This window comes from Protopterus annectens, chromosome 1.part0 (genome assembly GCF_019279795.1).
Source record: "Protopterus annectens isolate FY-2018-M chromosome 1.part0, PAN1.0, whole genome shotgun sequence".
Taxonomy (NCBI): domain Eukaryota; kingdom Metazoa; phylum Chordata; order Ceratodontiformes; family Protopteridae; genus Protopterus; species Protopterus annectens.
Genome location: NC_056725.1, coordinates 976284639 through 976297634, shown reverse-complemented (window position 1 = coordinate 976297634; position 12996 = coordinate 976284639). Strand labels below are relative to the sequence as shown.

The window sequence follows — 12996 nt, the reverse complement described above, 5'->3', positions numbered from 1 at the left end:
CTACAAAACATTTAAAGACACAGGCTGTATTACCAAGTAATAAATCTATACAGTATAACAAATGTTATTAAATCCATTAATAAATCAAGTTCTACAACATATATTAAATTATACTGCATATAGATTTATGTGCTGTGGGGATTCTTTCCTTTAATACAACTATCCCATGGCAGGCTAATTAGCAGCCACTTGGAGGACTGCTGCTTTGCTGACATCATAATATCTTAGAGTGAAGACTTCTGTGACCATCTTCAAGGTGAACACTGTTTTTGCATGATTTTTCAAAACTATTCTACATTTCTTTCCAGCAGAAACATAGAGGCTTTGGGTAACTTGTTTATGAACTTCGCAAAGTAGTCAACAATGCCCAAGAACCTTTGCAAGGCAGCCTTCACCTCAGGATGTCCCATTTGTGCTATAGCCCTGAATTTTTCAGGATGGGTTGTATTCCATGCTGTGTGTGTACAATAAGTGAATGTTGAGGACTGCACTCCTATTTGTAATTTCTTTGTATTCAGCCTTACATTTTTATTTCACAGTCTCCACCAAATTTGCCAGTCTGAGATCCTGCTTCATATGTGTTTCATGCCATGCCAGTATGCCCTCTGTGACATTTACTGTTCCCATGCAGGCCCTCCACAACATTTGGAATAGCTTTTTGGAAACCACCCCAGGGCCAATAAAATCCCACATCCGTAGGAATCAATATCATCCAACTGGGATGTTGAGTGTACACAGTTTGCAAGCTTTCTTTATCCAGCTCCACTTGCCAAAACCTATGGTTGACATCGAGCAATGAGAAGTCTCAAAGGGATAGTGCTCTCTCTCAGTAGCCATTTTCTGGTCATGAGCTTTCAATGTATATGCAGACTCACAGACACCTGCAAACGCCCAACACAGAGCTACAAATACAGTTAGGACTGGTAGAGTGTCAGCTACAAAGAGTTAACTTCTGAGCACCGCACAGTAATGAAAGGATAAGCTGTGGAGGTATGCTGTATGACAAATATAGGAACAGATATTGAAATTTAACTTTGTGGAGAACATGTGTGTGTAATGTATGTAGTGTACTCCCCAACACAAGTCACCACATACATTAGACAAGACATAAGAGCACTGTAACAGTAACAGGCAGGTAGCTATTGCCTACAGGTTGTGCTGATAGTTTAGTTTATCCTGCTGCCTGTAATGTCTACAGACATAAGACACGAGCAAGCACACATATTCCTGATGGCTTTTGTTAAGTAAATTTTGGTGGATAAGGGACAGCTTACCACCTATTTTCAGAGTACTATGTGCTTCCTCAGATTGCTATAGATCTAAATAATTCTGATATTTATCCTAATACTGCTGCCCAGCTATGCAATACAGTTTCCCAAATCTGCATTACTTGGCCTACAATGTGACTGCTGACCTCCAAGACTAAGCAAATGTATTTGCATATGTGTGGCATTTAGGTAAATTACTTCAGGAGTTGTGGGTGCCTATAAATTGCTATATTTTAGTGTGGTGCACCTTCGATGTATAGTATAGTCTTCTGCTATACCTGTCACTGACAGTTCGGTGATGTGACCTTGTACCAGAGAACTGTGTGGTTACATGTTTTGAGCTACATCTAAGGTAGGAGTGCTGCAGAACTCTCATTGTATGCATGACTTATAGGTCACGGTCTTGTTCCTCATAATAGTAACGCCATTTTGAAAAGATTTTAGGGAGAGTGGTAGCTTCTGCTAGTGCCTGCTGAAGAGTGGCTGTATGATACATGGTGCATGAAGAAGAAGAAGGTAATGGATCTCTTTCATGGCCATTTCAGGAAGCACCTAAAGGGACATTATCATAGTGTATTTTAAAAAGTGAATGACTGATATCCCTGTGGCTGAGAAGTTGTCCTCAGCCATGATCATTATCATGAATGGTTACAGTGTAAACATTGTTTTGATTACCTCAAATACAGAAGCTTTGTTAAGCTCTGCCCATATAAAGTGGAGGCTAGACAGGAGCACCTTGAATAATACGGTAACTGTTTTTTTTTTCTTTTTCTTGTTTTTATATTTTTATGTTTTCTCTTCCATCCTCTTGTAGGTTTGGGATTGTGTTTGCTACTGGCAAGTAGCTTTCAAACTTATCCCAGGAATTAGGTCTTCATCTATATGGATCTTTCATGTCAGGAGGAGGTGGTAAAGGTGGTAGTACTGCATATGATATGCCTTCTATATTTTGTGTGAGTTTCTCTGGGGCATCAGTGTGGAGTCATGCTGCATCATGCCATGGTAACTACACACTACCTAGTATATACCCATGCATGTCTGCGCCAGATTCAGCTTACATATTTAGCAAAGAACTACTATGCCCATTGAGATCTTCAGATCTGTGGGTGAATGAATCACCTGTGGTGGAATACCTGTGACAAGCTCGAGAGATTCCTTGGCTAGATGATGTAGTATGTGAGGTTAAGCGGCTGAGTTGTTTTTCACCTTATGTGCTTATAAATGAAAGGAAGAGCTAGAGGAATGTAGACCACTGGAAATGTTTAAGGCCAATGTATGCCATTCTCATTTCAAATTTTAAGAAGAGGATTGTTTTCCTTTTTAACCCCTATTGAATGCCTTGGTAATAATAGTGAATGGTCACCTACAAACTCTTCCTGTTAAATCCTTATATATATATATATATATATATATATATATATATATATATTTAGGCTGCTGATAACTCCCTATATGGCAAAAGTTGATAGAGTCTTTAAGGTGAGTGGGTTATAACTAAAGATACTCAGACTAATAGGGAGATACCACTGAAGAGGCCAGCTTTGACAGAGGAAAGAAGACATTTTTGAGAGCATTGTTTTTATGTCGATTGATACTGGACTACACACATAGTGTGACCATAGAAGGTCAGTTTAGCCTGTGGAGAAAGTCTTCTTGAAATTCTCCATAAATGTTGGACATGTACAGCTGTTCTGGGTCCTTGGGAATGGACCACAAAGGTGGTGCAGGAGGTTGCTGGGCTCACCCTCGCCATTTGACAGCAGCCTTTTTCACCTTCAAGCTCCGCTTTAATGCAGCATATCAATAACTAGTTTAAGGACTGGCTAGTACAACTATGGGCCTCAGTCATTGCCTTTACAGTCTCTCAGTGGAGAACGCCAGACAGACTTTGACTTTACGACCTACAAACATGGATTTTCAGCACAAGTAAAAACATGAGAAAGGTGTGTTTTTTTTCAGGTCTATTACATTGACGAACGCTTAAATGTTCGAATCTCTAAGGGTCGACCTTTAGAGATCGAACAATTAAGTGTTCAAAAATGTAATAAAATAAACAAACAAAAAAAAGGTAAACTGAAAGGGTTTTAGCAGGGGGGCAAGCCCCCCTGCACTCCCCACACCCCCCTACTTAAATATACCAACCCCGACATTGCACTTCAGTGCACGGCAGAGCAGAAACGGGAAATTTCCTATTCCCTATACTGTAGTGCGATCTTGGAGTTGGTATATTTAAGTAGCGGGGGTGCAGGGGGGGCTTGCCCCCTTGCTTACACCCTTTAGTTTTTTTTTTGTTTTACTTTTATTTATTTTTTTTTTAATTTTTAAAGATATTCGAACACTTAAATCTTCGATTTCTAAAGGTCGACCTTTAGAGATTCGAACATTTATGCGTTCGTTTATCTAATATAGACACGTTTTTTTTCTCCTGCAGAGACCCACCAGAAAAGAAGTGCTGGTTGGGGAAGTAGGTAGCAAGTCATGTTGTGTGGAATTATGGCTCAAATGTTACCATATTTTATGCATACACTACTTTATGGTAGGTTTGTGATTGGTTAGTGAGGGGTGTAGTATTATGTGGGGATCTTTTCAGGGAGTTGTAGCTCTCTTTTGTTAATATGCATTCTGTCCTGTACTAGAATAATGTGTTCCAAGCCATTCTTTTTTCCTTCTACTTATACGTAGCTCAAAATTTGCCATTTTATTGTAATTTGCCATTTTATTGTAATTTGCATCATTTACTCCTGTATTTCTGGTTTCTTGTGTGTTTGTGGTTATTAATGCTTGATCTGTCCATTACTGTGCAATGCTTATAGGCTGCTTTCTGTGGGGTTATCTTAAAATAAAGTTGTAAAAAAAATCACTCTGATACAGAACTGACAAAGGGCAATTTGCAAAGATCCTCAGTAAATATCCCAGAAATGACATGTAGGACATTTGACAAAAAATATTAACTTATCAAGTTATGGCCATTTTCTTAAAGACCCAACAGCAAATCACAATAATAATAAGTTAATTTAATTTGTTTTGACTTGTTTTCTTTGGAAATTTCAACAAACCTATTGACAAAATATTAGTGACAGTGAAGCATAATAAATTACTGGCATGTTTTATTGCTGTGATGAAAGGTGGATGACAATGTGTGTAACAATACACTGTCTTAAAACGTTCTCACACAAACAAGCTTAATCAGACATAAAAATGCATGGAACTTGGAAATAAAGTGTAGGGAACATAAAAACCTCTTTTAAACCATCTAGCAAAAACATTCATATGTAAAAATAGCAACATTATTGGTAAAACATGATGTATTTCATCAAGGGTAGAATAAAGCATGCCAGGATGTCTTGATATTATGACGCATTTTGGGACCTGAATGTACAGCAGTAAGTCATAGTGTAGTAATTAATGATAAAAGAGATGATAATATAAAACAGGAGTTTATTGAAAATCTCACTTTAGTCCTTGTTATACTGTATTTTGAAATAATGTGTAAATTTGAAGCATTTCTTTCTGTTTTGAAGAATTCCTGACTTAGCAGAAGGATGACTTTCTCCTTTATCTATGTCTATGAAAGTAAAGTTGTGTTCCTTGCAATTTAATAGCACGTGCTTGCACAAAACATTAATATGGATACATTTGAAGTTAATAGGTGTGTTGTTTACACACCCCAGTAGCTGTGTTGAAATATCCTGGTTATTGTGCACATTGATGTCTTACTCGCATATTAATTATAGTCAAATTGTCATTCAAAGATTATTTTTTGACAAGTTGCATGCATATATTTCTCATTCGTTTATTTCATTAAACATCTTGCTTTTACAGAGGTGTAAACTTAAGTTAAATATTGCAGTGGACATCATTGCATTCCTAGACCCCCCTAATTCAAATGTTTAATTTACTCTAAATGAAACAATGTTAAGGTTAGTATATTCTGTTGGAGAGCAGGGATTCCATGGTCCTCACCTGCATTCACTTATAGTCTGCATTTACTGAATTATAAGTTTTGACTGATATGGTTCTGAAGCAGAAGAATAGAAGTAATGTTTGGGTAAACATGTTGAACTACCATCTTATATTACATAATATAGCCTGAATGTATTTGCTTTAAAGTACCTTCCTGGAACTTTAGCCAGTGGTTTGAGACTTTTCAGGTCAGTTTACCCGGTTTGCTTTTATCTTTCATTATGGACTCTGTGCCTTCCTCTACAAAACAAGTTGATCTGACTTATGATAGAAGTCACTGCTTTTGTTAACGTAAAAAACGCAAGTGTTTATTGTAAGCACCTACTGCTTTCTCCAGTGTGCAGCAAGAGTGTCAGGGATGGACATTCAGTGGGCCCAGCATGGAGGCAGTACCTGCACCCACATGCAGTGCAACCCAATGAACAGTCCTATGTTACTTCCCTGCCTGCCACTGAAAATTATTAGTAAGGTATATGCCTTGGGACATATCGTTTTCTGCCCTTATGGAGCAAGCAGGCAAAACCTTCACCATTCAGGAAGGATGGAATGTTGATCAAAATGTTCATTCCTTCTAGAGAACTAATTGGAAGTGAACTTGCACTGTAGTAGTTATAAAAGAGAGATCTTCCAATAGAAGAAACTATTTCCAGAGTGTTTCCTCCCATGTTGAATTGACCAGCAAACCTTTTCTAAGTGGTGGGCAGGCTGTGCAATCCAGATAATCAAATCATTGGAAAGTCTTTACTACATGTGTCTGTGAGGTAGATGTTTGATTGTTTATGACAGTCTTAACTCCAGCAGGTGTGATGTACTTCCTGATGTCTCCTGAAGCCTGTGACTGCCCCAGTGAGAAGTTTCATAGACCATACACATAATTGTGAGTTTTACTGTGTTGATTTCTTAGGGCTCATCAGCTTGATTTCAGGACTGCATCCCACTACTTGTGGACTGAACTCTGGTCCTACCAAACTTACTTTAACTTGTAAGAAAGTTATACTTAGGAACACTGACTCATGTTTATGCTCTGGGATATTTTCAACCTTTATAAATCAGACACTGGTCATCTTTGGATCCATGACTCAATCATTGCATCTATGCATCCTTGAAAAATATTGTCTCCAACCTTCCTATTGTTGGTAAAATTGTAGAAAAAGTGCTGACTGTATATTTAATTTATTTGTGTATTTGTGTATGTATGTATGTATTTATTTATTGCATTTGATTACCAGGATAGCCCAACTAGGAAGCAAGCCCCTTTTCAACAGAGGTACAGGGAGAAAAGGTCTATTACAATATCAAATTTATTTATACAGATAAATAGAGGTTACAATTAATGTGATTTATACAATCAAGTAAAAAATACAAGCAATATTATTTGTACAACAATTGTAAAAGTCCAATAGCATTAGAGAAGCAGGTTATGTAGCATTTGCTAACAACTTTCAAGTGCATTTGGGCTAAAATTGAGGTTGAAGCAATATGCATAGGTTTACCTGAAATAGGTTAAGTCTAAGGTAGATGGAGTACCATGTGAAGAATATCTGATCAGCATATAACAAAAAGAGAGATAAGAGTGAACTGAAACGTCAGTAAAGGATACTAAAGCTTGGGTTTGCCTGAGCTCAGATTAGGATCTGCTGGCAGAGTTATGGAGGAATATGATGGAGAGTGAGAAGTAAGTACATTTGTATAGGAGGGAGAATACGTAGGAAAGTCTGGCTAGTGGGTAGAATAGTTAGACTGGTAGGAAGGAATAGTTTTGAGGCAAATGAGAAGAATAACTGAAATTGGTTGCGTTATAAAGTTAACCTGGGGAGGTGCAAGAGCATTGCCAGGAGGCACATGAAATCATACTTTAGCTGTGCTTTGAAGGAGTTTGTATTGACAGATTATGACAGAAATGAGCAAGTAGTTCCATTTTTGGTGACCTTATTAGAATAAAATGAGTTTCCACCTGTATTGTTATATTTGCTAACAAAAAGCCAAAGTGTGTTTTTGGAGTAGAGCAGTCTGTTGGCGGTATAGTGGGAGATAGTACCAAATAGTGATGGGCAGTTATCAGGGTTAGCAATGAGTGAGTGGGTTGTAGTTACTTAGGGGTAGATCAAGCAGTTTGAAAGTGCCATCCATTGTAGCTGTTTTAGTGCAAGGTAGTGGTAGGACCTATTTGATATACTGATGGCATATTTAGCTACTCTATACTATAAATTATTCTAAATGTGTGGGTTATAATTTGGTGAAAATTAGCTAGCATAGAGTAGTGGAGGGAAAAGATAGGTTACATCATTGTACGTTCTGATACTGCCTATTAGGTATGGCTTGATCCTTGTATAGGAAGCCATTTTTGGTGAATTTTTTTATTGCCTGTTTTATATGCTGATCAAATTTCAGATGCTCATCTGTGGTTACACCTAGTAGTTTGGTGCGACTAACTTTTTCAGTTTGAGTATTGCTACATGAAGCAGTATGGAAAAGGGTTGTTTTGTTGCCATTTGTTTAGGTGTAAATAAAAATAATTTAGTTTTTCTTGTATTTAGAAATATTGGGAATTTGTGAGCTATTTTTCTATGGATATAAAAGACTCTTGGGTGATTAGTTAACAGTGTTACAAGATTTTGGCAGAACAGATCAGAGCTGAGTCATCTGGATATTAGACTATGGAGGCATGCTTACTGGTCATATGGAGATCATTAATAAATATATTAAAGCATATGGGACCTAGGATAGACCCTTGAGGTATGCCTCCAGATGCAAGATAAAAGATGAGATGGTATATTTTACTTTAACTGCCTGGCATCTATTTGGCAGGTAATTTTGGACCCAAGTAAGTGATAGGACGGAGATTTGTAGGAGGGCTAGCTCTGTAGTAGATTATGATGAGATACCTCTAAGAAAAAGGCAAATACAGGGTTTATAGAGTTTCTGTGTGTATTTACAGTATGCAGAAAATTAAGAAGTGTGGTTACAGTGCTGTGATGGGGGCTAAAGCTGCTATGAGTTGGATTATAATTTTGTTTGCTGTAATGGACTGGAGTAGTTGGGACTAGATATATCTTTTAAGGATTTTTGATAGAGAAACAGAATAGCAATAGGCCTGTAATTAGTAATATCTACAGATGAGCCTCCCTTATGTAAGGGAAGGATATAGGATTTTTTCCACAGAATAGGAACATAAGATTTAGTGGTGCACCAGTTAATTAATACAGAAACGGCACAGGCTAGAGCTTGTGTAGCAAGTAAGCTGCTTGAATTCTTCCTCAAATCCTGTTTATTCTTAGTTACATTCCAGTCTAGTAAAAGGCATGCCATAATACCGAGGAAGCCCGTTTTTAATGTGATTAATGACTTCTTGGTACAGCAAGATCAAATCAATGCCTTTTATTTCATTTTCGTCTTCCTTGAGTTCTCACCTACATTTGTCTTGGCAGATCATGTGACCTTGAAAAAGATGACTACTTACTGTACTTTTCCTCCACAGTACTAGACTGGTTTGTATGTCATCATTCTGATTATACTTGGCAGGTAGTTTCTACAATGAACACATCTGTACTGTAAATATTAAAGTTCAGGGGTCATCATAGTTCAATAATAGGCTTTATAATGATGCGTCACAGTGATAACATACACAGAAAAGGGTTGTGTGCATGCTGTCACTGGGACACATCTTTAGAAGGGCATGATTACAGAAGCACTGTTACATTGATAAGATCTAGCTTCTCTACTTCCTTAGAAGACAATCTGGAAATCATCCTTAAGTGGATGAAGGCAAACGGATAGAAACTTCACCCTCACAAGACTGTTGTCATGACCCTTCTTCCTTTTGTACTACCATCATGAAAGAAAGCTGTGGTGGTTGTATTACCTAAAAATGGTAGACCCTTCAGACCCAGCTTCATATAGGCATATTTCAGTTTTAAACTATGATTATAAAGTGTTCATGTCTATACTAGCAAATCGAATAGCAAAGGTGTGGCAAAATTGACAGATAACGATATATGTGTTTTGGGGAGCAGAGGCAAACATCTGACAACATTAATAAACCAATGATGATGAAGAGGGAAGCAGAACAGAATAAAATTCAGTTAGTGTTGGTTGGTCTTGATGCAGGGAAAGCGTTCAAAAGAAAAACTATATTTTATGAGTAGAGCAGTAGCAGTATTTGTATTCCCTGATAGAATAACAGGGTTATTAGACGGATATATGAAGGGTTGGTAGCAAGAATTAAAGTGGTGTGGTTCATCTGCAAGACATGTTTGAACAGAGAAAACAGGTTGGGGGGGGTCCTCTTCCCCCTTTGTTATTTGCTATATATTTATAGCCATTGGCAAAGAAAATAAGGTACTAAAAGGATATAACTGATATATGAAAAATTATCTTTATTTGCAGATGATATATATATATATTTTTTACTTGATACATCTAGAAAAGGACATTTTGGTGTCATGGAACATCTTAAGACAGTTTCAAGTCTTTACATGATATACATTTAATGAAGATAAAACAAAGGTCATAGTGGTAAACTATGTACTTACACATGAATTGGTTAAACAAAACCTATGTTTATAGGGAAATGATAAGATGAAAAATGTAGGTGTATGGATTTAGAATGATTCTGTATTGGAAGCTAAGGATATGTGGGAAGAAAATAAACCAGGTATAATACAAAAGCTGAGAAACTGGAAGCTCTTAATTATAGATATGGGTAAGGTACACAAAGTGATAATGGTTTTAGTCCCTTTAGTTTGATGTACAAGTCAGGCATATTTTTATTGACCAGATGAGAAGTTGTGGGGAACAATTAAGGAACATTTGAAGTAATTTATTTGGGAGGGGAAGAGAGCAAGAAATGAGTGGTATAAGTTGATCCTGTCCATAGAATAAATTGGTTTAGGATTACCTGATTTGAAGGGATACTTTACAGATACACAGTTAAGACTCGTATACATAACACAAGCAGAAGATTATAAATCACAGTGAAAAGAGATGATGATGAAACAAGGGTGAATTTCCAGAAATAAGGAGAGAGTAGGGTTTTAAATGCAGATCTTTAATGAGGATAGCAAAAGCAATACAGAATATTATATTTACACTACTTTATAAAGCAGCAGAATGTATTCTAAGAGCTAAGTCAACATGGAAGTGAAGAAAGGAGATTTTGCCAATAGAGCTAACTGCAACTATAGACACAGAAAGTAGGCAAAAGGGGGCTGCAATTTACTTGAGACAATTTTCAAAGGACCAAGGTACCAGGAACAAATAACTAGAAAGGGAAATGTAATAGAGTTGGATAAGGCTGCCTTCACTAGCAGGGATTGATAATACAGTGTAAGTAGAAGAGAAAAGGATATGGGAGTGCCAACTAAAAGACTAGCTCTAGAACAGTTTTTAATCAGTACTAGAAATGGATAATTACTAAGGCATATAAAATATTCCATGGCAACTATTTGAAGCAATCCGGGGAGGTTAGAAAAGAATGGAAGGAGAGAGACTGGAGGGGCAATTTATAAAGGAACAATATGAGGATATCTGTAAGGCTCCCAAGTATGTAACAAAGTACAGAAGGCTTAGGATTTTGTTTTAGGAAGTGTTTACAAAGTATTTTTATACCTCAAGAAGACTTCAGAGATTTTTTCCTCAGGTAGATTCCAAATGTTGGAGGTGTGATTTGAAAAAGAGATATAACTAGGAACATGGTTTAGGGAGTGTAACGAGTTGCCAGATTTTAAAATTTCTCTACAGAGTACTCGATATGCTGTGGGAGCAAACGGTTGTAATTAAGGAAGTGATTCTTTTGAACTGGGACACAGGTCTTAATTATCTAGACATTGTAAAGCCTTACTACATTTACTGCTATTGGTTGTCAAAAATCAACTACTAGAAAATGGAAATCAAAATGTGAACCAACTGTAATGGAAATACTGAATATTGTAAACGAGATAAAAGAACTGGTGGTGGGATTTTTAGAAAAGAGAAGGAGCACATTACATAGAAGTAAATGGAATTTGTGTGAATAATATATGGATAATAATGTTCAGCAGGAGAAGTAAGGTTTAAGGGGGAAGGCAGCAATTTAGCAATTTATATAGTGTTGTACTGAATGATAACTGTTAAAAAGAAAAAATATATATGTAGTGTATAATGCATGATAAAAAATGTTAATATAGTTTTTATTTTTGTTTTAATGTATGTGTGCCTGTGTCTTAAGTGAATGTTTAATAAAGGTGTTTAAAAAATAACATAAGTTGGAGGTTTTGCCCAAAGTGCAGAATCGTGGGCTGATGTTCAGTTACAAGATGACACTTGAGAATCATACACCTCTTCCATTAAGCTTTTGGCAACATATGTAAACATTAAAGCATTGTTAGCATCCTTTAGCATTCCCTATTGTCACTTACTGACTTTGTAGCTTACTACAAATATTAGCATATTTAATATAATTGTTCTGCTTTAATTGTTTATTATTTTGTGAAAATGTTATCATACTATACCTAAGCATAAGCACTTTAACTAATTATTTTTTTTTTAATGGAATAATCCTTCATCAAGCAGCAAGGCTATAATCCCTGAAGAAAACAATGCGTGCTTGACATGTTTGTTGTGTTATTTTTTGTATTAAATTTCAGTTTATGCCTTGAAGTACTGGAATGTTTGTTATTTCTTCATAAATAAGTATGGCAAGCTTGTACTGCAGTGACATGTCATGGCACAGAACACTGTCCCTGGGTCTTCTGTGGACATTCAGTAGTGGGATTTAAAAGGTTGATGTGGACGTTAGAATCCCATATACTAGAACTAACAGTGAATGCAGTGACTTAACTTTCATTTTCTGCAAGTAATGAAGCACATTGCACATGACTGACAATTTGTCTGAAAGAATGATGATGAAAATGATGTAAACAAATTTTCAGAAATTTATTTTTACAATTGTTTACAGATACTCAGAATGCATTTCTTCTGCAAGGCCCAAAACGACAGTGGGTTTGTTGCACAGAGACAGAAGAGGATAAAATAACCTGGTTATCTGTCCTGGAAGGTGCCATAAATGCTGCCATTGATGGGAAGTAATTTCATACAAAGACAAACTGTGTTGTTTCTGTATTGCTGTAACCGAGGGCTAACTCTGATATTTGCATAAACATCTGTGGTTCATAATGAAGGGTCTACAACTTGCTTAGAAATGATTTATAAAGGGACCTGGTTGATTGATTATACATCACAATATGTCATTGTACGACAACAGACAGCATTGCTTTTCTTATTTTAGAATGCCGCATATTAAATCTTTTGACTGTATTCATACAAATCTTCTGTGTTAGGTGCAGATTTTCTACAGTTGTGTGCCATATGCCCTTATATTATGAAACATCAAGATAGGTTGTTGTTTAGAAAATATCATTTTCTCATTAAACTGGATTAAAGCAAATCAAGATATGACATTAATATGGCACAGTGCAATAATTCTATGAGCAACTGCTCGGCCAAAATCAGAAATCTGTGGTATATTCTTTTTTTATATTCTGATTTTAATGCTGCTAATAAAAATAAACAAAATACCTTGTTTATAATATAACCAGTGCAATAGAATGAGTGTTAATTTATTGGAATACTTCATACTTCAGACTCTATACTCTTCAGATTAAGTATGGTTATACATTTTAAGTAAAGAACAGAGGACATATATCAGGTGATGCTGACTCCTGTTTTCATTACTGAAGTTGACAGAACTCTACAGACGTTCAGTACAAGGTTGTAACTGTTGTAACTA

The 12996-nt window shown here is 36.4% G+C and overlaps 1 protein-coding gene across 2 annotated transcripts in view; it reads left to right on the top strand.

Annotated features, from left to right (window-relative positions):
- ECT2L (epithelial cell transforming 2 like) overlaps positions 1 to 12671 on the top strand; it is a 1012011-nt gene extending 999340 nt beyond the window's left edge. For both annotated transcript variants that reach the window (XM_044064710.1, XM_044064701.1), the window contains one exon: positions 12166 to 12671. In XM_044064710.1, coding sequence (XP_043920645.1) covers positions 12166 to 12238 — 73 coding nt within the window. In that variant the 3' untranslated portion in view covers positions 12239 to 12671. The remainder of the gene's footprint in view (positions 1 to 12165) is intronic.
- The last annotated feature ends 325 nt before the right edge of the window (positions 12672 to 12996 follow it).